Source organism: Podarcis tiliguerta, assembly GCF_965153285.1.
Source record: "Podarcis tiliguerta genome assembly, chromosome: 9".
NCBI lineage: Eukaryota > Metazoa > Chordata > Lepidosauria > Squamata > Lacertidae > Podarcis > Podarcis tiliguerta.
In genome coordinates this window covers 54707699-54734989 of record NC_139542.1, presented here as the reverse complement: position 1 = coordinate 54734989, position 27291 = coordinate 54707699, and the positions used below count along the sequence as shown (strand labels likewise).

The 27291-nt window shown below is 42.5% G+C and overlaps 1 protein-coding gene across 1 annotated transcript in view; it reads right to left on the bottom strand.

The window, feature by feature from the left end:
* TUSC3 (tumor suppressor candidate 3) overlaps positions 1 to 27291 on the bottom strand; it is a 129216-nt gene that overhangs the window by 69724 nt on the left and 32201 nt on the right. Inside the window, exons 2-3 of the mRNA XM_083458434.1 lie at positions 19165 to 19334; positions 459 to 576 (exon numbers count right to left, since the gene is read on the bottom strand). Of these exons, the coding sequence (XP_083314560.1) occupies positions 459 to 576; positions 19165 to 19334 (288 nt within the window). The remainder of the gene's footprint in view (positions 1 to 458; positions 577 to 19164; positions 19335 to 27291) is intronic.

Here is a 27291-nt window from a genome sequence, read left to right as displayed (position 1 = left end):
TCAGATCTGAGGTAGGCATAGCGAAAATTGGTCTTTCTTCCAGATTAGTTAATTGAAAACACTTTTGGCTTTGCCCACTGACCCCAAAAGATTAGCCCTGAGTGGAACAGGGGTGGGAAGGTTTGTTCATCCCTGATCTAAGCCATAGTTTCATGATCATCTGGACTACAAAAAATGAACAATGTATACATTTTTGTGGGAAGCAGAAGCAAACTGCTGTGGATCTCTCAGAACAGGAACATTCTTCATTTTTAGTGGCAGCTTAAGGAATATGGTGGAATTTTCTCATCAATAACCTCAATAACAACAGCAGTCTCTCCATCATCTGTGCTTGGGCTTACCCCCTCTAAAAAAAAAGTAAAACATGTCTGAAACATACAATTAAGGCAACCAAGAGTATGAATATATTAGAAAGATGGACACAGAGCAGCTTAGCATTCAGGAATGCACCTTCTCACCTGCTGAAAAACATCAGCGCCTTCATCATAATCTACTATAGTGAAGAAAAGTTTGTTCGAAAATGCCGAAGAGTAGCGCCATGAGTTAGCCAGCACTTGATATTCCTCATTAGCTTGCCTGTAAGAGTAAAGACAGAGAAAAACACATTCAACTACCTAATAAGTGCACCATTAATAACTGCAGTAACATCGTCCTACTTACAGCATTAGATGAACCTCACATAAAACTGTAATGTGCATTCTTTTCCACAAAATTACACTGTCTTTTCTTTTTAAAAACTCGCAGCTAAACCTGAGAAAAGGGAGAAAACTTTACAGTATTTACAACACTCAGAACACTTTCAAGGGCTTTGCATAGGTCACTCTCAGTAATCATCATCATCCCCACATTGCAGATGAGACCCAAGGCTGAAAGACAGTGACCTTGAGCAAATCACCTCCTTTCTGTTGTTGCACCAGTGTGAAATGTGGGGGACAGTAAACTGTTGAGTCGATGGAAGAGATGAGATTTTAACTGCTCCTAACCACTAGAGCAGGGCTCACACAAACCCCTCCATAACCTGAAAAATGTGTGGAAGGGGCTGCTACCACCTTCAAAACTTCCAAAATCCAAAATAAAGAGCCAGTGGTGGTGTAGTGGTTAGTGTTGGACCTAAAGCCCTGTTTGGTCACCAAACTCACTGGGTGACCTTACAAGTTACCACAAGAAAACTGGACTGCTCAAGGAACAGAAACTATGCTGAACACCTAGGTAAACTGGATTGCAAAATTGCTTTTTACTATTCCCAAATTGTCCCCATGAGGCCATGGCTGATGTAGTGTCAGCTACCTATCACTAGCCTAGGACTGTCCCATTTTTGTTTCTGTTTTAATCTGTCTATTGCAAGTCTGCTTACATTACCTGGTAGGTGGCGTTGTGGGCAGGCATCAGGCCCTGTAGTGATCTGGCCAGGGCCGGAAATCAGCACCTCCTTGGCACTGTTCAACTGCATTGCCAGCATTGGGCCCCACCTAGGAGTGGCCCTCACTGCCCAATTGGCGCTGGCAGGGGCAGGGAGCGTGGCTGCGGGAAATTTAAACTGTGGCACAGCCGGAGACCGTCCTCTCTTTCCCTTTGCCAGATCATCCACTCAGGGATGAGTTGGTTTAGCTATACATGCCTGAACAACTGACACAGGACTTTCATTTTTGCATTTGATGCCTTCTGCTTTGTTTTTACAAACAGAATGGCTCTGTCTTGGCATTGCATTTCATACCCAACCAAGAAGACCACGCCAGTTGAATTTTCTTGTTTATTTTAATCTTGTATGTAAGGTTATCGGATTTTTTTCAATGAATCCAGGGACACTTTTCAACTTCAGTGGATTTTGTATGGGGGCTGATTTGTAAGTCCGGGGACTGTGTGGTAACCTTACTTGTACGCCCTAAGGACAAGTCATTTGAAATGTGGAAGCATTTGCAGTTATCTACGTGGTACCCAGTGAAGTAGTTTCACTAGCACAAAGATTTCTGCATGCAGTGGAACTTCTCCCTCTCCTCTCTCCTCGCCTTCTCTGGATCTGCTCCGGAAAGTTGGGGAAAACTCCAGAACAATTATTGGGAAAGGATGAGAGGGAAGGGAAGTTCTATTGTGTAGCCAAAAGTCACTGCCGCAGCACATCTATTTTGAAGGATACTGCCCTCGGGCTTTGGGAAGTAGCTTATTCACAGGCTCCCAGGTCCTAGGCAAGTTTATTTGGAATTATATCCCCCAGTGTTTGGTGAGACTTACCTCCCAGGCAAGAATGCAAAAGGACTACAGCCAGGCACCAACTCTATACACCAGTCTTTGACAACTTGGGTGCCTTCCACACAGGTTGGAGCTGATACAAGTTTTATCGCAAAACGTATGGAAGGCATCAGGCTAGCAAAAGCTGGTGCATTCACTGACCTGGAAGGAAGCCATACTGAACACTGCGGGATTTACTTCCAAATAATCTTGCACAGGATCAAGCTGAATGTCACTGTATCCGTTTGGGCAAAATATTAAACAGAATATTTGGCCTTCTGGGGAAGAAAAGGGATAAGTGCTTCTTTGAAGTTACTTCAAGTTGGGAATACTAAATATTTCTCTCTCCCCTTTGGTTTGTTCTTCCTTTCCTAATCCTATAAATCCAGAACAGCTGTTTTTATAGCAGTACTTTTAAGGGTATAATCAGTGCTTTTCTTCCAGGGGGAAAAAATGGTGCTGGCACTCACCATGAAGTTGTTACAGTAAGGGCTACATTTATAACCAGTGCTTTTGTTCTAGAAAAAAGGTGCCAGTACTGCGTAACCCTTGAGTACCCCCCAGAAAAAAGCACTGGTATAATATCATAGGGTTAAAAGAGTATTCAAATAAAGCAAAAACCCATCCATTGGACAAAAAGACTTACTGGATTTATTTTATAGTTGGGGGTAAATTCTCTGACTCCAAGTTGATGTCATTTGATCTTAACTATTGAAGGAACTTCCTCAATGTCAGTTGATAGATTCAGATCACTGAAAGACTCCAAGAAGCCAATACGTCCATCACGATATCCAAGAAGCCACAACTTTTCATATTCTCCTGCTCAATTTTCAAGCAGTGAGATGGAACCTCTCCAAATCTGGGTGAACCATAGTTCAAAAGACCCAGATGAGGCAGTATTTGCAATGCATGTGGAGCTATTGCCGTTTGCAAAATTTCTGTAAACCATGGTCATTCTGTGATCCATGGCCAAACCGACACTATCAGAATTATTCAAGACCTCTCCAATCTCAATTTTCTTAGAACACTTTGCAGAAGTGAAATTTGTAGGAAAGCAAAATGAAGACCCTCTAGTCCAAACACTGACAGTGTATCAATCTCTTATGCCTTTGATCATTGGAACCAGGTTAAGTCTGTATGTTCACTGGAATCTCTTATGCCTTTGATTACTGGAAAAAGGTTAAGTCTGTATGTTCACTGGAGAAGCAAACAGAGCCAGAGTTCCCTGGTTGAAACTTGACTCAAGACACTGCAAAACATGGATGCTAAGTGTCATTTCCTCAAATGAACTTGCTGTCGACTTAGTCAGTGGACCCACACATTTGACTCCCTTTCCATACGCTCTGCAGTCTTCCTTCTTATTCATGAGGACTGCCGCCTAGCACTGCAAACTCTGAGACCAAGATCTGTCCTTTAATGTGATCCAAGTTGAAGCTTTGGGCAAAATGCCAAAGAGTTAAACTTGCCTCCCAAAACCCCAACAAATTCACACTATGAGTAGCCTTGTTCTTCGACTAGATGCCCATCAGACTGGCATCTTGTAGTCATTACCATTCTCAACAGATCTAAGAAATGAACTGAATTCTGGAGTCTACCCTCTTAGAGATAATCATAGCCCCACAGTCAAAAGTATCTAAAAAGGTAGTAATACCCATTGTAATGGTCTGATATGTTTTATTTTAAACACACGATCTAGGCTGACTGATACCAACCCATTCTGTGTATCCAACAGAGCTTGTAGATGCTGTGCTGGCTGAAGATGACTTTTTCTTCTTTTCAATTTATTATGAAACCACATGCTGAGAGACATTCCTTGATTGCATTGGCACCTCTGACTCACTTGTCAATTGTAGTGTGACCTCAAGAGAAGATTGTCCAGAAATGGGTACACATGGTGGAGAGTAGACATTGGAGAGTGCTCTTTGGCCCCATGGAGCCTTCGATGTGGGGTTCCTTGGAGTTCAATTTTATCACCCATGTTGTTTAACATCTACAAGAAACCACTGAGTGGAGCTATCTGGAGTACGTTGTCAGCAATATTGCTGATGAAACCCAGCTGGACTTCCCCTTTACATCTGCAGGTGAGGCAGTGGATGGGCTGGACTGTTGTCTTGCCTTGGTAATGGACTGGATGAGAGCCAGTAAACTGGAGCTCAATCCAGATAAGACAAGAAGCACTGGGAATGGGCAGTTCCCTAGACCAGATAGATGGGAGGTTGCCTACTACTGATGGGGTTACACTCCCACTGAAGGAGTGAGGAAACAGCTTGATGGTACTTCTGGATCCATTGCTGTCACTTGAGCTTGGGTGGCTCAGAGTGTCTTACATCCTCCAAAGCTGTACTCCTATCTAGACAGGGATAGCCTAACTTCTGTCGTCTATGCTCTGCTAAGTTGTAGGTAAGATTGCTGCAATGTGTTATACGTGGAGCTGCCTCTGAAGATGGTTTGGAAACTTTAGCTGGAGCAGAATTCAGAAGACAGGTTGCTCACCAGGGTAAGAGGGTTTGAGCGTATAATGCCAATCCTGGCCCAACTGTACTGACTGCCAATTATTTTCCAGGCCCAATTCAAAGTGCTGGTTTGGACCTATAAAGCCTTAAGTGATTCAGGACCACAATACCTCCAGGACCACCACTCCCCATATGATCCTGCGATCATCACGTGAGGCCCCTCTTTGTGTACCTCCTCCACAAGAGGTCTGGAGGGTGGCAACACAAGAACAGGCCTTTTCTGCAATGGCTCCCATTTGTGCAATGCTCTCCCCAGGGAGGCTCGCCTGGCACCATCATTATACACCTTTAGGCGATAGGCAAAAATGTTCCCTTTTAACCAGGCCTTTGGCTAATTAAACCATTTATGGCCTTTTAAAGTGGAAGGTGGATTGTTTTTGTTTGTTACTATGTTATGTGCTTTTATGTTGTAAACTGCCTTATGATCCTCAGATGAATGGAAGTATAGGAAATTTAATCATCACCATCATCATAGGTACAAGACTGAGGACAAATGGCAGGAGGGATATCACACGTCTGTCCCAGGCAAAGGCAGGAAATCGACGATGGGAGGGGGGAGGCATGATAAATGGACAAAGAAAAAAGCTGTTTTTCCTGTCTTTGGGTGTGAGGGAGTGATATAACACACCATGTTCTGTGTCTGCCACCTCTGAAAACAGCTGTTTTTATAGCATTACTTTTAAGGGTATAAGAGTTGTTGTTGTTTAAAAAGAACACTTCTGTTAGATATGACTTTTATTGGTTGGTAATTTTTGTGGATTGATTTTCAAGACCAAGGTAAATTATTCTCAGTATCAGCAACCAATTATACCTGCCAAAAAAAGAAAAAAAAGAAAATTCCCCCTGATCCTAATCTACCCAATAAGTTCTCACAAATTAAATTTGGTCTCCAACCCTATCTTTCTAATAATCTCCCCAGGTTCATGATTATCTCTGAAAAAAAGCAAAAAACAAATACTTTGGCTGTTGCATCACTCGATGACTGAGCCACCATCACAAATCTAATCACCTAACACCATCTGAAGCACAATACTAGCCTAGCTTGCAATGTGCCAACTGATTAGGAAAGTGTGTATGGCAGGGGGATTAATTACTAAAAATATTGATGGGTTTATGTGCTGAGTATTTTCCTGCTACAGTTTATTTGGTTTAGAAAGACCCACTATCTGTCTGCTTTAGTGCAACTGTGTATTCGGGCCCAGAACTGGCATTCAAGTACAATATATGTAACCATCACTAACAGTCAGGGTTGCCTCCAGACAGTCAGTATTTTGTGGGATGGGTTCAAGCACTTGCTAGAAATTTAGGTCTGTGCAACTAAAGTGGATTAAAAAGCTTTATTGCCTAGCACAAAAAACCCACTTCTTGTTTTTTATTGACTTTTTGAGATCAGGAAAGTAACAGGGAAATGTATTTAAATGTGTAGGTTGACTTACTGCTTAATGGGAAGATGTATAAACAAAAGACAATAAAATCAGGATGGATGCTCATCATCATATAATCTCTCAATAGACAAACCAGAACAAATGTTCAAGAAAGAGCGAACATAGTCTAACCTCCTTGGGTAAGCTTTGTAGAAGCAAATCATGATAGATGTTGAATCATCAGGTCACCTGGAATAGCTCTAGATAAAAGTGTAAGAGACACCATAACTAAATAGAATTCTGAATGCCATTTTGGTAGAAAAGTGCATTTTCCCATCAGAACACAGTACTAATCATCCGGTGAAAAGAAAACCAATATTTCTAAACTGCGATCACAAGAAAACACGGGGCACTCATTTGGACTAGACACGGGGCACTCATTTGGACTAGAAGCAAACTGAAATGTTTGCTTTTGCTGTCAACTGGAGAGCCGAGAATTATTCCCTTCTTTCAAAATCCCATTTAGGGGGCAAGGTTTGAAAGCCAGGCAGCTCACTGCTACACTGAATCTGTCATTTCCTAATGAACTGGTGCTGCATCTTCATTCACAGCCTGTAGAGGGCAGTCAAGCAACATCAAATGAATCCTGCCAAGGTTTAAGTAATAACTGTAGGGCATGTCTGTGTTAAACCAACTATAATAGAAACTCTGAAGTTTTAATAGATGAATAAAATGATCACATCACATCACATCACTCCAACTTGATCATTTTCTTTAACTTGTTTAGCTATACTTACACTTGGGTAATATATCCTAGCCAGTCTTTCAGGTTGCTTTATTAATTAACTCTCTGCCTAATTTAAAGTTACTGCTAATTAATTTATATTTACTATCTTTTGCAAAAGGCTTCAAACTTTTCTGGAATTTCAAGCTCATTATCTTACCATTTCTGCAAGGGATAGTGGGTCAGATACAGTTCACTCAAAGAAAGAGGGAAATAAATTGCCAAAGACAGCTTTTATCCAGTAAAAATAACAACGAACATGTAAGTCAGCCAGAAAAGCAACAATGTTGGGGGGGGGGGGGAGAGAGAGAGAGAGACAAGATTGGTATGCTAAACTGAAATCTAGCATGTAACTCAGAAATAATATCTAGATACCAGAAGAGGAAAATAGCTATATTCATTTCTCTTAAAAGAATGACTCCCCTGCTCTCCATATTAGATTTACATTTCTCCTTCACTGTACAGTTGTACCTTGGCTCAGGCTCCTGAACGATCAAAAACCGGAAGTGATTGTTCCAGTTTTCAAACGTTCTTTTGGAAGCTGAATGTCTGACGGGGCTTCTGCGGCTTCTGATTGGCTGCAGGAGCTTCCTGCAGCCAATCAGAAGCCACGCTTTGGAAGTCGACCGTTTCGGAAGTCGAACAGACTTCCGGAGCGGATTCCGAGGTACAACTGTATACCCAATTTTATATGAAATTCATAGAGGTTTTTGTATGATGTCCTCTTTAGGGGCTGAGGGACATGGAGATAAACAGTAGGAAAATATTTCACATTTTGGGGAAATTGAAATGTAACGGCCTGCAAGCGGGGCCTGCAAGAAGAATGCTGAAGAATTGGCTGCTCCTGTTCAGGGTTCTAGCCAGCCACGTCCCCTTCCTGAATACACCATCCCACTGCCCCCTCTCCTAGCAGCAGTCAGTCAGCATTTTGTGCCCCCTGAGCATGCTCAGCTATGACACTCACCTGGGCAATTTATCATCTCTCAGCCTTAACTTGATTGGGAGAATAAAATGGACTAAGCCTACACACACTGCCCTGAACTCCTTGGAGGAAGAAAGCACAGAATATATTTCTGCCCTAAGCTGTTCACAAAGAATAGACAAAAATATTTGTCTTTTGTTTATGGGATTCACAATTTGCTAATAAAGAAGGGATAGTAATTCAGACCTCTAAGTAACCTCTTCTCCTAATTGCATGTAGGTAGAACTGGTCCTCAGGTGACCAGGCAATGGTAGCATTCCTCCTGCCCATCCCTTTTTAAGATCACAAACAGTCATATTAGAAACATGTGTGCAAATGGGCTAGTAAATCTTTTGCAAGGGCCAATAAATCCAGTTCTGTTATTTGCAAAGCTGGAATAACTATACTGGGTCTAAACATTTTTAAAGCTGCAATATCGTGTTATAAAGCAGCACACTCCCCAGAGGGGGTGTTATTTCCCTTGGGTGGGCTTGCAAAAGACCCTGAAGGACATTAGTGGTGACAAGCACATCAGACTGCTAGGGACAGCCTCTTGGCTGCCCTACAAAAAAATAGGGGGGCGGGGAAGAGGTGAATTCAATGCTTGTATTATACGATTATCATCAGTTATAAGTCCTCCTGAGGAAAGATTTGATCAGAAAGCAGAGTATAAACCTTTTCAAAAATAAGTAAGCTACAGCTACAGGTTTAGTCCAGCATTTGTTTCCTGAACTCGAAAGAAAACTGAAAAGGATTTTGAAGAGAAACAACAGTTTTATTATTTTAAGTCAAAATGCCAACTGGGTTTTTCACCAGCTCCTCACTGCTGCCCTGAGAGACAGAACACTGTAGGTTATGAGACCCTCTAGACTCAGCCAAGACCTACTTCTGTCCCTCATACCACTGATTTCCTATTTGCTTAATTCCCAATTTTCTTTCCATAGATGAATTAATACATATATGTATGTATGTATATACAGAAAGAAAATTCGGGATTAAGCAAACAGAAATATACATATATTTTGTTTTGATTTGATTCGTTGTATTTCTGTGCTGCTTTCCATTCAAATGAATCCCCAATCAGCTTGCAAACAATAAATAACAACGTAATAGAACATCACAGGTTCAGCATTAGTCATATTACATAATTAACCAATCAGTGAAACAATTACAATCCGTAAAACGCTATTAACCAACCAGCAGCTAAGAAGAAGAGGAAGCTAAACATATATAATGTAAGCGAGCAGTACTGCAAGAAAGGCCCACAGCTGCACCACCTCAATCAACAGCTGGCACCCCTAGTTGTTGTTGGTGTTGGTGTGTGTGTTTTGCAAAACCCAACTTTAGATAGCAAAGGCAAACATTTCAATAGGAAGGAATTAAAAGTACATGTGTGTGAGAGTATGAGTGTGAAGAGCAAAATAGTTGGCAAAGGCCAAGTCATCCCTCATTTTGGAATGGTGATTAAGAACATACAGTCGGCTGACAGCAGGCCCAGCAGGCATCGAGCGAGACAAGCTGTTTTTCATCTTGCGCTGGGCACTGGCTTTCGAGGAGGCTCTTGCGTAAAATGGAGCCTGTCCAGTTCTCAGCACTGACTCCAGCTCCTCACACTTGCACGGCATGGTAAAGTGCTAATTTCATGAAGGTGAAAATGAAAACGTCATATAATTGGAGATGAGCTTGTGTGTGTGTATATAGAGAACTGGGATCAAAATAAGAAGGGGGAAGTATAGACAAAAGTGGCCTCTCTTGATACAGAAGACACACAGAGATTAAGCTAGGGTCAACCACCATGTTCCCTACTTCCTTTTCAAGTGTAAAATCTGAACAAGTGACACATGACCTCCTCCCACCATTACCCTGGATCTGAAGAGCAGACATTTCAGTGCTGGCGAGAGGCAGGATGCTCTGGTTCAGAAAATAAAGAGGAAATGCCAGCTTGCCATATGCTTCTTAATAGGTGATGCCACCACCTTCTCCTCCTGTTCTTATTTCTCCTTCATTTCATAATATTCCCAACCAGCCCAAATGTGAAAGGGAAGACCCTATCTGAACAATAAAAGGAAGGAGACGGGAACATTCTTAGTTTATTTGTAAGATCCGTTACCCACCCTTCACCACAAGGTTCCAGGGCAGATCCTGACCATTTCATATACAGTCAGAAAAACGTTTAAAATAGTTACAATGATAAAATCAAGCAAGTAATAATGTTTCAATCAGAACAACAGATTGATAAATAAATAAATACATTCTGTCAGTGGATGTGATGAAATTTCCTTTACTTGCTCTGTTAAGGATGTTGAACAGGCTTAAATTGCCAGATGATGGACCTGACCCAAAAAAAAGGTACCTTCTTCAACTTTTTATAAGATCTGAATATCTGGGCCCAACACAGCTGTATGTGTGTGCAGTGATGGGATTCTGCGCACATAAAACAGTAAAAGGTAAAGGTACCCCTGCCCATACGGGCCAGTCTTGCCAGACTCTAGGGTTGTGCGCTCATCTCACTCTATAGGCCGGGAGCCAGCGCTGTCCGCAGACACTTCCGGGTCACGTGGCCAGCGTGACAAGCTGCATTTGGCGAGCCAGTGCAGCACACGGAACGCCGTTTACCTTCCCGCTGGTAAGCGGTCCCTATTTATCTACTTGCACCCGGAGGTGCTTTCGAACTGCTAGGTTGGCAGGTGCTGGGACCGAACGACGGGAGCACACCCCGCCACGGGGATTCGAACCGCCGACCATGCGATCGGCAAGTCCTAGGCGCTGAGGTTTTACCCACACGCCACCCATGTCCCACATAAAACAGTGCCACCCACAGCGCCACCCACGTCCCACATAAAACAGTGCCTAACCTCAATTCAGGCAGAGCTGGAAGACGTGCTGACCAAAGCAGGTTATCAGTAATGTAGTAAGAAGGAGAGCAAGAAGGGATGAATCAAGTCCCCTGCTCTTTCATCACCCATATTCTCCCCAGACAGGGGATCAGCATCCGTTGCATGAGCACCAACACAGAAGCAAACATCAATACACATTTGGCCCCAAGTCAGAACTCCCTAATGTAGTGCCCTCCAGATGTCTTTGAACTCCATCTCCCATCAGCTATGTTGATTGGGGTTGATGGAAGTTGCAGTCCCATAACATCTTGAGAGCACCAGGTTGGGGAAGGTTACATAGGCACTTTTAAAATTTGGAATAATTTATCCCAGCAAAAGTGGGAGGGTGGCATCATCAGGCTGAAATCCCAAGCACGCCTACACCTCAGAGTAAGTCAAACAGAACACAGTGAGACTTACTTCAAAGTACACAGGCATAGGATTGCATTTTAAGTGTATTTTCCCCCTTCCTGGCAGTATCAAAACACTGGATCAAAACACTACAAGCAGAACTAGAAAAATCCAAGGAGGCTCGCTTCTCAAACTCACTTTCAGTCTAGTAGCTTCCCATCATGCTTCCATAGTATTCATGACACACATAATTATAGGATTCTTCCCACAATCACACTGACTGTTCCTTGCAAATTCTGCTTCCTGCAAACCCCAAACAAAGGTCCACCGTGGGAAGCTTTAGGCATAAGATTTACAGTCAAAGGGAATGTGATCCTGCTTCTGGTGCTGAAGCACATGGTTACAGGATTTGACAGTAGTGGAATCAGTGGACATAATGCAGTCATACAGATGATGGAAAGAAATTTGATTGCTTGCGGTCTGGCGGTGCTCCAATAGAAGAAATGGCACAAAGACGAAGAACTGGAATTTAACAAGGCAATGTTTTTTAACGGTAGGAGTGGCACACTAATTTGTATCCTCTTTCCACTCTTGCCATTTATTTTCACAATGTTCGGCCAATATTTTATTTCTTTTAGGTGAAGGCTGCAGTGCACCCAACTAAGTATTCTAAGAAATAATATTACCACAATCCTCCTGCAAGCTTCTAAATTTACTTCCAGTGCTATCAAGAGTGAAACATCGACCTTTATCATTGGTCACAGAATCAAAGAATTGTATAGTTGGAAGGGATCCTCAGGATCATCAAATCCAAACCCCCGCAATGCAGGGATATGCAGCTGTTCCATACAGGGATCGAACCTGCAACCTTAGTGCTCTTACTTGATACATTGAGCCTTATATAGGTGCTGCAATGCTCCTGGTGAGCAACAGGCAAGCCCAGGCTTCCTTGCAGGACTGTGGCAGGAACAGTTCCATGCATCAAACGGGAATGCCATTTAACCTGTTCCCAAATATGTGAATGAATGGGAAAACCACTGCATGCATGAACGGTGCTTCGCGTACATTGGAATAAAGGTCAAGTTTGCATGCAACATGTTAATTCCTTTTCACACTTCCTCTTACAATAGCTTTGCATGATCAATAGCCTCAAGTGATACATCTAGTCATGGATTATAGCTAGGGGAACTAGAATGAGCTCACCACTGGCAACTGTGTTTTTCTTTTCTTTTATGCTAATGAGAAAATTGAAAAGGTTCTTGCATTAACATGCAGAAAGAAGGAAGGCTGTTTCAGGCTTATGAGAAGAATATGGGAACCTCCAGACTTTGTGGTGAGCCTAAAAAAGTTTTTTTTAATGCATTTATTTATTTTATTGCATTTATATCCCACCTTTTTCTCCAAGAAGCTCAATGTGGCGCACCTGGTTCTCCCCCTCCTCATTTCATCCCTACAACAACTGAGAATCAGTGACTGGCTGAGAGTCATGGCTGAGCGGAGATTTGAATACTTGGTCTAGTCAGGCACCCTAATAACATCAACATCATCCTGATTCTGAAAGAAGCCGTATCACTTGCTGTCATTGGAACCATTTGAAAATTAGACATTCTCCCCCTCTTGTCCATCTCAGATGAAGGGTAGGCAAATTCTCAGATTTTGCAATGAGCATGTGCCACTGCTTCCCACTCCATCAGTTCAGACCTAGGGGAGGAGAGCTAGGGCTTGTTTCTTTGGCTGAGTTGGGCTTCAGGGCATTTGGAAAGCCTGCCAAGATCAGTGTGTTGTCATAAGCAAGACTTAACAATCTTCTTACAGTGATGCATAGGAGGAATTTGGCAAAATATCAGCTCCAAGAAGTCCAAGGAAGCAGCTGAATTGCCCCTCAAAAAGGGTCAGAGAATGAAGAACTTGTTCAGATCCTATAAAGTGCGGAAGACACAACATATAAAAGAGTGACTAAAAACTACACTCACTTTATTTAACATGTTTTTGAGAGGTACCTCATTTTTTGATGATCAAACCTCCACACGGTTGTACAGGAAGCAACTAAATTCACTGAGCAAATCTGATAATTTCACTTAGTTTCCTTACATTACAGAAAAAGTAATTTCCATGGAGCTAATCATTAGCTTCGAGATGATCAACTGAGATTTAATGATAAGGGACAGACCTAACAAATGCTCTGACTTCCTCCATTAATGCAGACTTCTAAAACATGGTAGGCAGAATCATGACCCAATGACCAACTTCCTGACTTCTTGACAAGTGATGAGAAAAGCAATACTCAAATGGTATCCTGTAGCATTTTGTAGTCAGCCATGAATGGATGTATACTAAAAAATCTCCGCAAAAAACAAATGCACTAAAATAGTGCTTCATACCTGGAGTATGTTCAGCAAATTAGCTGGGCCAATTTAATTTGCATAATTTATTCTCCTTGTGCTAATCCCAAGAAGGGACATGCATCAATGAGAAGCATTGAAGCCTTGAACCTCCAACCATTCAGCTGTCATAGAATCATAGAATCATAGAATCATAGAGTTGGAAGAGACCACAAGGGCCATCGAGTCCAACCCCCTGCCAAGCAGGAAACACCATCAGAGCACTCCTGACATATGGTTGTCAAGCCTCTGCTTAAAGACCTCCAAAGAAGGAGACTCCACCACACTCCTTGGCAGCAAATTCCACTGTCGAACAGCTCTTACTGTCAGGAAGTTCTTCCTAATGTTTAGGTGGAATCTTCTTTCTTGTAGTTTGCATCCATTGCTCCGTGTCCGCTTCTCTGGAGCAGCAGAAAACAACCTTTCTCCCTCCTCTATGTGACATCCTTTTATATATTTGAACATGGCTATCATATCCCCCCTTAACCTCCTCTTCTCCAGGCTAAACATGCCCAGCTCCCTTAGCCGTTCCTCATAAGGCATCGTTTCCAGGCCTTTGACCATTTTGGTTGCCCTCCTCTGGACACGTTCCAGTTTGTCAGTGTCCTTCTTGAACTGTGGTGCCCAGAACTGGACACAGTACTCCAGGTGAGGTCTGACCAGAGCAGAATACAGTGGCACTATAACTTCCCTTGATCTAGATGCTATACTCCTATTGATGCAGCCCAGAATTGCATTGGCTTTTTTAGCTGCCGCGTCACACTGTTGGCTCATGTTAAGTTTGTGGTCAACCAAGACTCCTAGATCCTTTTCACATGTACTGCTCTCAAGCCAGGTGTCACCCATCTTGTATTTGTGCCTCTCATTTTTTTTGCCCAAGTGCAATACTTTACATTTCTCCCTGTTAAAATTCATCTTGTTTGTTTTGGCCCAGTTCTCTAATCTGTCAAGGTCTTTTTGAAGTGTGATCCTGTCCTCTGGGGTGTTAGCCACCCCTCCCAGTTTGGTGTCATCTGCAAATTTGATCAGGATGCCCTTGAGTCCATCATCCAAGTCGTTGATAAAGATGTTGAATAAGACCGGGCCCAAGACAGAACCCTGTGGCACCCCACTAGTCACTCTTCTCCAGGATGAAGAGGAACCATTGATGAGCACCCTTTGGGTCCGGTCAGTCAGCCAGTTACAAATCCACTGAGTGGTAGCATAGTCAAGACCGCATTTTACCAGCTTCTTTACAAGAATATCATGGGGCACCTTGTCAAATGCCTTGCTGAAATCAAGGTAGGCTACATCCACTGCGTTCCCTTCATCTACCAGGCTTGTAATTCTGTCAAAAAACGAGATCAGGTTAGTCTGACATGACTTATTTTTCAGAAATCCATGCTGACTATTGGTGATCACATCATTCCTTTCTAGGTGCTCACAGATTGTTTGCTTGATGATCTGCTCCAGAATCTTCCCTGGTATTGATGTCAGACTGACTGGGCGGTAATTATTTGGGTCCTCTCTTTTCCCCTTTTTGAAAATAGGGACAACATTTGCCCTCCTCCAGTCTGCTGGGACTTCGCCTGTTCTCCAGGAATTCTCAAAGATGATTGCCAGTGGTTCTGAGATCACATCTGCCAGTTCTTTTAATACTCTTGGATGCAGTTCATCTGGCCCTGGAGACTTGAATACATCTAAACTAGCCAAGTATTCTTGTACTATCTCCTTAGTTATTCTGGGCTGTGTTTTCTCTACTGAATCATTTGCTCCAAATTCTTCAGGTCGGGCATTGTTTTCTTTATCGGAGAAGACTGAGGCAAAGAAGGCATTGAGGAGTTCAGCCCTTTCTGTGTCCCCTGTTTGCATTTCACCATCTTCTCCTCTGAGTGACCCCACTGTTTCTTTGTTCTTCCTTTTGCTACGAACATACCCATAAAAGCCTTTTTTGTTGCTTTTAACCTCTCTAGCAAGCCTGAGTTCATTCTGTGCTTTAGCTTTTCTGACTTTGTGTCTACACGTGCTGGCTATTTGTTTGAATTCCTCTTTGGTGGTTTCCCCCCTTTTCCATTTTTTGTACACATCCTTTTTTAATCTTAACTCAGTTAAAAGTTCTTTAGATAGCCACCCTGGCTTCTTTAGGCACCTTCCATGTTTCCGTCTCATTGGTATTGCCTGAAGTTGTGCTTTTACTATCTCCCTCTTAACAAACTCCCAGCCATCATGAACTCCCTTTCCTTTTAGTATTACTGTCCATGGGATCTCACCCAGCACTTCCCTAAGTTTTATGAAGTCGGCTTTCTTAAAGTCAAGAAATTGAGTCCTAGTATGCTTGGCTGCTCCTTTCCGTTGTATAGTAAACTTCAGAAGAGCATGATCACTTGCGCCTAATGATCCTTCCACTTCTACCCCACTAACCAGGTCATCGACATTGGTTAGGACCAGATCTAAAATGGCTGTTCCTCTTGTTGCTTCTCCCACTTTCTGGACAATGAAGTTGTCTGCAAGGCCAGTGAGGAATCTGTTTGACCTTATGCTCTTGGCTGAGTTTGACATCCAACAAATATCCGGGTAATTGAAGTCCCCCATTACTACTATCTCCCTTCCTTCTGCATGCTTGGCCATCTGTTCCAGGAAGGCATCATCTATGTCCTCCGTTTGGCTTGGGGATCTATAGTAAACTCCCACAATGAGGTCTCTGTTATTCTTCTCTCCCTTAATTTTGACCCAAATGCTCTCACTTTGGCTTTGAGGTTCTAAATCTTGGATCTCTTCACAGGTATACACATCCCTGACATATAACGCCACTCCTCCTCCTTTCTTGTCTGGTCTGTTTCTCTGAAATAGATTGTATCCCTCCATTTTTACATTCCAATCGTGGGACTTATCCCACCAGGTTTCAGTGATGTCACTCCAGCTGTATTCATGCATTCAAAAGAATGTGTGGGAGGGGCATAAACTCTGTAGGAGGAGTGGAGGCGCAAGAATCAGGCCCAATCTCAGTCTTCTCACCTCCATCCACATTGATCTGGACAGTTTGAAGGAGACTTCTAACCTTGAGCTGTCAGGGTAGCTGATCACAATCTAAGCACGCTCAGCTGAATGTGCTTACAACCCCCCTTCAGACATTCCAGTTTCAAAATGAGAAGAGACATGGAGCACACCTGATGTGTGCAGGAACATTGAGGATGGGGGAAGCATGCACACCTGTTCCCATCACACACGTTTTTTTTCTTTTTTGGAACACATGGCAAAGATTTTGACTTCTGAAGATTCCCACATGCACTACCCACACGCAAGATTTGTCTTCCCAGCCATACTGCCTCAAAACTCTCAGAAGGGAAAAAAATGAAAATGGGAATCTCAGTACACTGTACTCCACATCCAATGGTATGACCACATGCCTCAATTTCCTCAAAAGAGCCGCACATCACATCCTTTCCAGTAAAACAATAACACACTGCTACATATTTCAGCCCCAAATATATCCTGTGTCTTGCTGGCAGAGGTATTCTGGGCACCCTTGGAAGGAAAACTTTTAAAACTATTTCCATGTGTTGAAGGGAATTATGAACTTTTCACAACTTAATGCATCCTCAGTATCTGAAATACCTAAAAGCCCAAGGATGAACTACACAGAAAAACAACAACAACCGGCCACTGATATTTCCTATGCATTGATCAAATATGACTGTTTCAGAGCAGTTCCGTGCAGAAAGTTAATATTGCATGCTTATTAAAAAATATATATGTTTTGCTAAAAAAGTACAGAGATTCCAAGAGGAAAAATTCATATGAGAAATATTATATTAATATGTGGTGTACAATTACTTTGAAAACAACTTCGTGTCTAAGAGAGCTATACAAAAGAGTAGCTTCAGTCAGTGATGCATTCAGTAGTATCTAACTAAGCATTTCCGCTAGTGCAGGTACTATGGGGCATGCGGTGAACTCCCATACAACCCCTAAATTTTCTAGGGAGGGTTGGAGGGAAACCCAGAACTCAGGGGATGCAGCACAGGGAGAGGACGTTCTGTTGCACTGTCTAAAGTGCTTGCACTAGCAGAACTGTTTAGTCGAATACTGCCCATTAGGTTGTTCATAGCAAAAACTCCAAAATGCACTGAACACAGCACTCTGTATTCATCTTCTCTATTATACGTACAGCTCCTGCCTTTTAATTACTTGGTGATTGGAGTAACTTCCGTTTTATGTTATTATTTTCAGGTGCAGCGACATCAGCTTCATTTAATTCATATTGTACCCTACAGCAAAGCTAAATCTCAATTTCACATTTGTTTTAAACGTTTTGAACTAGAAGCAATGAGTTAATTGTTTCTTATTTTAGATGTCCAGCTGCATTATGCAGAAATGACTAAGCCTGCGGTCCTAATATTTACTTGGAAATGAATTTCACTGAAATTAATGGGACGTGTTCAGGGTCTTTGCCATGCCATACAGCAGGATGAACCTTAAGTCCTTTTCTCCCCCACTGCAGTAAATGGTATCCTCTTATTAAATGACAATATTTGTACAGCATTAAATCCTAGTAACAAAAGATTTATGCACAGACCAACATAAGGGAATGTGTTACTGGCTATTTTGCATGATAATCAGAACCACAACCATTTAAAGCTGTTCCGATTGTTCCTGAACTTCAGCCCACCGAGAATAATACAGTTTCTCAGCAACAATAAGCCACATTCCAACTGCAAAGCCAATTCCATCATGCCAACCTGTCATTCTAAAAAAGAGCTGCAGTGGCCTGTTGAGAATTCACATGCTGAAAAAAAGGAGCTGATTGTGAAACCAAACAGTAACAAGGAGTCCTGGAAAGGAAATGTGTAACTTCATGGAAGAGCCACAGATGATTGACAGTTTGACAAATGTTGTAACAACTGTGATTCCTTAGTGGATGTCTTAAGAGCTGTTTCCGATGTTGCATGCATACTTGTATATTGGGCATACCTGTGGCATCCCCAAAAACATATGTGTTCTTCAAAAAAAAGTTGAACTTTTGTATGTGCCATGGGGATCTGAGTGTGTAGACAAAATATATGCAGTTAAAAGCAACAACAACATGTTATAGGGGAAACAGAAAATATACAAGGAATACAGGTATGCTCTCACTCAGCTATTTGCAACGTGAAAAACAGTGCTTTATGTGCCCACGTATTTAGATTGCTTAATTAACAGGTTATTACATGGAGCTGTATCTCCCCTACAAAACAACAAGATCCAGTCTACACTACTGCAGCTTAAAATTTGCAGCTTTTAAGGAGCATCTCGTTAAATAGACTTGAGCAACGTTTTCCACAGCAATCACAAAGTGCAAACAATAGAATGAAGGCTGAAGAACATTACGAGAAACCCTGAAATTGTATTAAGTTGTGGCAAAGATCTCTAAAGAAACCAGTCAGTCAACTTGTGAAATAATGAATGCCTTTTTTAAGTGTTTAAGTGTGTGTGTGTGTGTACACAAACATATGTAACCCAAAGAACCTGAAATTAAAGAGCACCCAACTGTTGCAATTTGTAAATGGAGCATAAAATGTCCTCTGAATATAGAAACTAATGAATTAACATTCAACTTGTATCTCACAGATAAACACAAACATGTGAGTTGACTACATAACAGATAAAGAACTGATAAATGTGAAAACATTGACTTAAGGCAGATGATCAAAAGAGACCAAAAAGTTCTGCTTCCAAGGGTATAAACGTACCTGCAAACAGAACATTGCCTCTGCGGCTGGAGAGCTGTAAACATTACAATCACCGAATAGTTGCGAGGCGGGGCCTTCACAAATCTTCTGAATTTGTCTCCATTCATGCGGATGACTGAGCGCCTTGAACTCCATTCCATAAGTTGTTCCACCTTCTCAGCTAAAAGGTTCTGAAATCAAGAACAAGCAGAACGGTTGCTGCTGCATTTTAAAACACAGCACGTCCCAGGAGGTAGCCCCAGTTCAGATAGTCTCTGTTTAATGGACTATCAAGTTAATAGAAACTTTCTCGTCTTATAGATCTTACTGGCAAGCTGCTGGAATATCGTTGTGGGAATGCCAGGGTTGGAAAAGGATGTTGTAGTAACATAGGCCTACAAAGCTTTTCTGAGCAAGTAATCTTTTCAGGCACACAGAGGCTCCCATTCACAAAAATGTGTATTAAAAGGCTACCAAATGTGCATAAAAATAATAATAATATCTTAAGGGTTGCTTTATGTGCTACATAAATGGTACATATACACTGTTAGAAACTCAGATATATAAGCTAGGCACCAAATGGTTCCTTAAACCAGGGTTACAGTCACCAAAATGGAATGTCTACTTGCCATTTTCGGGTTAGATGGCTCAAAAGTCATATTTTCAATACCTTTCGGTTCCTAAAATTTGTTCTGATCGTGCAGATAAAATACCGCAGATAGAATTTTACAGGATGTGTTGTTAGTGTGTGAAAACAGGCAAGACCCAAGGTTCCCCAGGCATGCACCTCCAGATGTTGGAAATAACAGGTGCCATCCTAGCACCCGGGCATCTTCACTTGGTCACAAGTGGCTGCCAACCACATGCAAAATGTGCCTGGCGAATTTTGAATGCTGTGCCTACAGCGCCAATTTTGTAACATGCAAATACAGGAAAAATCAGGGACATGAAGCCCCACTACGCAACCAGGGTCAGACTCTGCCCTCTTTCAGTCAAGTATCACATCACTTTCCCAACAGTTACTGGCACAACTTGAATGCTGTAAATAAATCTCTCATTAAATAAACAAGGACGAAACTAGATATAAGGCAGCTGGGGTTCTGGCAGTAGGGCCAAGGCATCTTATTCCCTGCAAGCAGCAGGAATCACTGGCCTAATTTTAACAGCTCTGCAGTGCCACTACTGCAGATGGGTGGACAGCAATGTGGCAGATTACATCCCAGGAGGAATCAGGTGACTGAAAGAACCAATAAGGTCCCATGGGGACTGTAAAGCCGACAATGCTGGCCTAGCTCCACAATATGCATAACTTGTCCCTTGGGAGCAGACTGAGCTGCTTCGCCATCTGCCCAACTACTACCCACTACTTTGCGTGCTCAGCCCTTCACAGGCTTCCAGGCCAGCAATGCAGACAAGAGACAAGCGTCAGAACTGGAACTGTGGACCAAGACCACAAATCATGATTGGCAACTGTCAAATTAAAAAAGGGAAATGTCACAACAGATATGCCATAATGACCTTGTGATTCCACAAATTTCAGGACTAAGGAAGTTATCCCTTCAGCTGTCCAATAATAATTGAAACTGCTGAGTAGAAGCATTATGTTAGATCCTTACCATTACTTATCAAAACTAGACTCTGAAATGATAGGCTATTGCTTACCACCAGACTCTAAGAAGTGCTCCCCCTCTCTATGGCTTCAAATAGCCCCGAACCCAAGTCTCGTAGCACTGGTCTAGGCTTCTTGTGGGTGAATGGGGAGTGGGCAGAAAAAGGACTGCTGCAGGACTTTCCCTCCTGCACTGGAGGGCTACTGACCCTAAACTTGATGGGCTGAGAGAATGCAGTTCTGGAGAAGAAAAGGCACCCCCCAACTCAAATTCTCTGCTTCCAGGATACTTACTACAAGTTTTTAGGGGCTTAAGCAGGTTAATTCCCTTCCCATTTTCCTGTGGGTGTGTTTTCAACTCACATATTAACACTGTGCCTCACGGTTCCCAGCCATAGATTTGATTGTAACACATACACAGTTTGCATGACTTCTGATTTCACTAAACTCTTTCTCTTTATATGCTTAACTGCCATAAACAATCTGAAAGCTCACAGTTCCCTTCCATTCAGTTCTGGTTGTTTTTTTTTTTTTTAAATTAAATGTTAGAGTTATATTCTTTTAATTCACAAATATATGCCCTTCTGCATACCTACAATGTCCCCCGAATACAGTGGTATCTCAGGTTACATACGCTTCAGGTTACATACACTTCAGGTTACAGACTCCACTAACCCAGAAACAGTACCTCAGGTTAAGAACTTTGCTTCAGGATGAGAACAGAAATCGTGCAATGGCAGCAGGAGGCCCCATTAGCTAAAGTGGTGTTTCAGGTTAAGAACAGTTTCAGGTTAAGAACGGACCTCTGGAACGAATTAAGTACTTAACCCGAGGTACCGCTGTATGTAGAATCCACTACCCTAATTTTGAAGGAACAAGTTTCACTTCCAAACTGATCCGCACTCAGCCATCTGAGTACACTCTTATAGGGAATTATTCTAATTTCAGTAACAGCCACGTAATAGCACCACCATTTTTTCTTAAAACTTAGATTCACAATTAAGCTTTAGTAAGAGGCTGAGAGGAAGAGATTTTCTGAAGGCAGAAGATGAGTTTGATAGTAACACACAAGGCACATTACCCAATCTTTCTCCCATCCAGAGCGAGGAACAATTGACCTCTGCCATTCACAGGTGACAAATTGAGGGTAGATATTTCAGGAGCAGGTGGCTTGCAATTGCATCAGGGAGTCCTTATGGTTTTTTCCTTGCACTTTTCCTTCTCCCCCTCCCCCCTATTTTAAAGCACCTATTACAGGCACTACCTCCATTCTTCCTTCCTAGACTGACCATGGGAAGGAAGAACAGCTGGCAGGGAGCAGAGCTCTGTTGTTGCGACCAAAACCACCAGCAGTTTCAAAAGGGTCTGGTTTTTTAAAAAACTTAAAAGCCCCTTCTCCTAATCATTTCATCACTCTCCTTTTGTTTCACTTCAGTAATTCGACTGAAATGCCCCCCTCCCAGACCACAACCAAGCCTCCAAAATGAAATGAGATCGGTATTGCCCTCTATTAAACAGACAAAGCTCCGATCTGCCAGTGGATTATACTTGTGAACCAGGGAAAAGAACACTGTCGGATTACATAGTGACTGCACACACTATGCCTCTCTCTGCTGTAAGGTTGGGAGACAATACACAGATGACAATAAAACGGCCCGTTTCTGGAAGCTTTTGAATACAAAGTACTCCAGGCTAGAGAGAGAGCACTCTCAGCAAATGAGCCTATTCTATGAGGAAGAGGGAAGCGCCCAAGACAAAGTCAGTTAGGCCAGCCATGTCAGTTAGGCAACTGTGTTAGTTTGGCCGCAGGGCTGGGAGCCTAATGCAGACGACTCTCCATTGCCCGCTTTTTTTGCCTAACCAATTCCAAGCTCCAAATCCAAGAAACTCAACAAGACCAACAAGGATGCAGGTAGAATGCCAGCAGGGGGTGGGAGCTCTGTATTGTGCACAATATCCCACAAATGACTCTCTGCCCCCTGGACAGAGGTTGTGGCTGCGTGCTCAGTACAATAAGCTCCTGACCCTCAAGGAACAACTCTGTCCCCTCAAGGCAGCTGAGAAAGTTAGAGGGATTGGTGAATGAAGCTTTGATCAATGGGACAGTGGTAACTTATTCCCAGGGTGCCAGTTCCTCTGCTTGGGGAAGGAGAGTATAACTCTGAGGAACAGGAAAATGGTCTTCAGGAAAACTTGGGTCTTCAGTTGTTTTTGGACTACAACTCCCATCATCCCTAGCTAGCAGGACCAGTGGTTAGGGATGATGGGAATTGTAGTCCAAAAACAACTGGAGACCCAAGGGAAACCCTGCTGTAGAAGGAACCCATTTCTTGGGAGGCAAACAACTATTCCCTCACATCAGGGATACTTCTCCAAGGAGTGGGGATCTCCTGGTAGTGGGTGACTTGTTCATTAGAGATATAGTTAGGTTTGTGATGGGTATGCTGAATGCATGGCAACTTGCCTGCATTGTACAAAGGCTGCAAATGTCAGGTTGCACCCACATGGTTTGCTGGACAGTGGTCCAACAGTCACACTGGACTTCAAAAGAGAAAATGTCTAAAAAAATGTTGGATCTGGTGAAAAGGAAAATTGAAAGGCAAAGCAAAGAGGGTCAAATCTCCCAAGGACAGTTGGGGGTTATTCAAAATCACAATAATAGAAGCTCAACTAGAATCTATACTGCAGATCAGAAAAAGGACGAGCGGTGCCAATATGATGTCAATGTGGTTAATGAGAGTTAAGAAATTATTAGGGGTTACACAGCTTCCTTCAGAAAATGGAAGTCTTGTCCAAATGAGCGGAGCAAAACGGAACACAAATTCTGGCAAAAGAAATGCAAGCTGGCAATAAGGATGCTAAAAAAATAATTTGAGGAGCACATTGCTAAATAAACAAACAAACAAAACCACCCACAAAGACCAACAAAAGATTATGTAAAGACATTAGTAGCAGGAGACCAGCTAGGGAGGCAGTAGAACCTTGGGATGACAAGAGAGTCAAATTTGTGCCAAAGGAGGAAAAGGAGATTGTAGAGAAGCTGCATCAATTCTTTGCATCTATCTTTACAGAAGATACAAGTCAAATCCCTGTGCCTCTACTAACTTTTCCAGGAAGGGAGTCAGAGGCCAACAGTAGCAACGAGTTGATGTTCTAAGCCAGGGGTAGGCAACTTAAGGCCCGTGGGCAGGATGCGGCCCAATCGCCTTCTCAAGCCGGCCCATGGACAGTCTGGGAATCAGTGTGTTTTTACATGAGTAGAATGTGTCCTTTTATTTAAAATGCATCTCTGGGTTATTTGTGGGGCATAGGAATTCGTTCATCCCCCCCCAAAAAATATAGTCTGGCCCACCACATGGTCTGAGGGATGGTGGACCAGCCCACGACTGAAAAAGGTTGCTGATCAAAACCTAACAAAAATGTTAACTAGTCACTATGATCGACTTAGGAAGGACTGGAAAGGGATCCAGGGAGAAACTATGAAATTACACTGGCTAGTTTAATGCCTTTTCTGAGAAAACTGGTGGAAAGTATTTGTTAAAGATAGAATTACAAAGCATATAATAGAATAGGCAGGGTATGTGTTTGCTTTTATACATTTTAGGCTGTTCTAAACGTACTTGAATTTTTTTAGATGGCTTTTCATAGTTTCTGCATATTTTAAGTATGTTTTGAATTGATTTTAAATTATACTGTTATAACGTTTTGAGGGCTGCTTGGGGAGGAAGGTCAGGAAACAAATTTAATAAAGAAATAATGCAGATGGTATCTCCTGTGTCATTTTTCAAACAAAAGCTGATCCAGAGATGCAGCCTTCAAACCATACCCTTGGTTTGACTCGGAGACTCGGGATTTAAGTCAAAGAAGAAAAACACCCCCCAAAACCATTGTTTAAAGTACTTTATGGGTCTGGGGCACCAATTTCCTTGCCTCAGTAAATGTGGTCCTATGTTAATACACTGCAAAACTTGAGGTTTAGACTGAAGAGGATTAACAGAGCCAGGAGTACTCCTGGTGACTTAATAGTCCCTTGTCAATGAGGCTGGCTACATCCTTTGTTCGGGACACAACAGGCAAATAGGTACATAACCCAAGGTGACTAGGAGATAGTTGGAAAAGATGACTCACCCTTGCTCCCCACTGTAGCCAGGGAGAACAAACAAACTAGCTGAGTAGTAACCAATAGAAGGATTTTTCAGGAGAAAAACAGAAAATGAAGCAGAGAGCTAGGCTCTGAAAAAGTATCAGTGCGGGGTGGGATGCTTTTCTCTGGAGATCTGAAACAGGGCCGTTGCTTTAGCTGTCTGCTGGAGTGTAACACTATGTCTCCACATACTCTCAACCAGTGCTATTTTTCTAGAATAATAGGTGCCAGAACTCCCCATGAACGCCTCCTTTGTTCTCTTATAATGGCAATGGCACCCACCTAGGAGGTGCCAGAACTGTGTTCCCATGAGTTTCTGTTGAAAAAAAGAGCCCTGCTCTCAACTTCTACATTTATAGATCAACTCAAATATTACACAAAAGGCCGTAAGATGCAAGTAAAATCTTCCAAAGGAATCCAAACCAAGATTAAGCGCTGTTACCCTGGTGTTATCAAGATGCTTTGCTTTACTGCCATTTCAAGTGTACCCAAGTGCCTTGACCACCAGTGAAGCCTAGTGTAGCAGGAGAACGCAAGCTTGCTCCATCTTCCATGTGATTTTAGATATTTGAAGATGGCTATAATATCCACTGGTGGAGGAACGGGAGTGTGGAGGGAGTGGACCACCCCCGGCACCACTATTCTGGTAGGGTGCCATCGCAGCGGGCCCCCCAGACACGTGTCACGCACCCGCGTATGCACCAGGTGTCATACCCCACAGGCGGCGCGCCACGCACGCCACGCCCCAGGGGGGCACCAGCCACGCCCCTCCCTGCTCTCCACCTCCAGTAGTGGAGCATGCAGCTTCACCACTGATCATATCTCCTCTCAGTCTCCTCTTTACCAGACTAAACGTATCCAGTTCTCACAACTGTTCTAAGGCTTGATTTCCAGACCCTTGATCATCTTGGTCACCTCCTCTGCACATGTTCCAGCTTGTTAATATCCTTCTTAAATTGTGGCGCCTGGAACTGGACAAAGTGCTTGAGGTGGGGTCTGATCAAGGCAGAATAGAGCTGTAGTATTACTTCTCTTGATGAGGGCACTGTACTTCTGCTGATGCAGCCTAGAATAGAATTAGCTTTTTTCTCCTGCTGCACTCTACTGCTGAAGCTCCTATGAAGCCAAGCCAAGTGTCCCTCATTTCATATTTGTGCTGCTGGTTCTTCCTGCCTGACACCTGGCCCTACTGAAATTCATTTTGTTAGTATGGACCCAGTTCTCCAATTAGTTAAAGTCACCATGAATCCTGATTCTATCTTCTCCAGCATTAGTCACCTCTCCCAGTCCAGTGTCATCCGCAAATCTGATAAACAACCCCTCAATGTATTTATCCAAGTTGTTCATCAAAAATAGTTACACGAGGATGTGAGAATGGTTCTAAAAAAAATATGCAGGCAAAATACACACTGGCTTTTTGTTTAACTTAAGGATAGACCTGGAAAATCTAGCAGCAGGATCCACAGCAGATAAATGAATATGCAAAAACCACATGCTTTCCTCTGGTAAATGCAATCTGTAACAATGGCAGCCGGGAACAACTGATTCTCATTGTGTCACACTGAAGATGATATTAACAGATAGCACCTCACTGGCATTGCAATTTAACACCTGTAACAATTTGAAAAGTACTTTTTCTTTTGACCATGCCTGTGATGTTTCGGCCTTATTGTAGATCTGCAGCAACCCCCCTTCCAAAAAATAAAAAAATCAATTACCAACACAAGGTGAAAAGGTACATTAAGAATTGTCATCAAAATATTAATTTGTCTAAAGCATCTGAACATATGGTTTAGAAGATCAATAAAACTATGGAATCCAAGCATTTAAGTATACCATAAAATATGTCGTCAAAGTAGGCTCGTCAGCCAGATGGCTACCTACCAGGTCTTTATTTTAAAAATGCCATCTGAAGAGTGACTACATCAGTATTTGCATACAGAACATTCTAGATTAATGGCTGGCTACCAATTGCTGCAAAAATAGTAACAGGTTTTGGGCTCCATGCCTTTGCAGGAATACCTATCTACAAGTTACATCCCTGCAATATTAGGACAATATTAACAGCTTGTGACATTGTGCCAGTTAGTGCAACCCATCTTAGAATTTCTTTTCTGGCTCTGCAAAGTTAATTAGTATCAGCTGGTCATTTCAAATGCTTATGATGGAAGCAGGCAAGAGCTGAAGCTGATATCACAGAACCATGGTGCATACACTTTGCTTTTGTCATGATATGACCCCAGTTTAACTGGCTCTATATGTTGTTCAACATGTGAAGTTGTCTTTGGCTCAACTGCCATTGTTTCAACTAGTCCAGTAGTGCCCATTCTGAAGGATGGAAGTTCTCCAAGAGGCTTGCTACCTGCGACACTTTGTAACTAGATCTGCTGAGCAC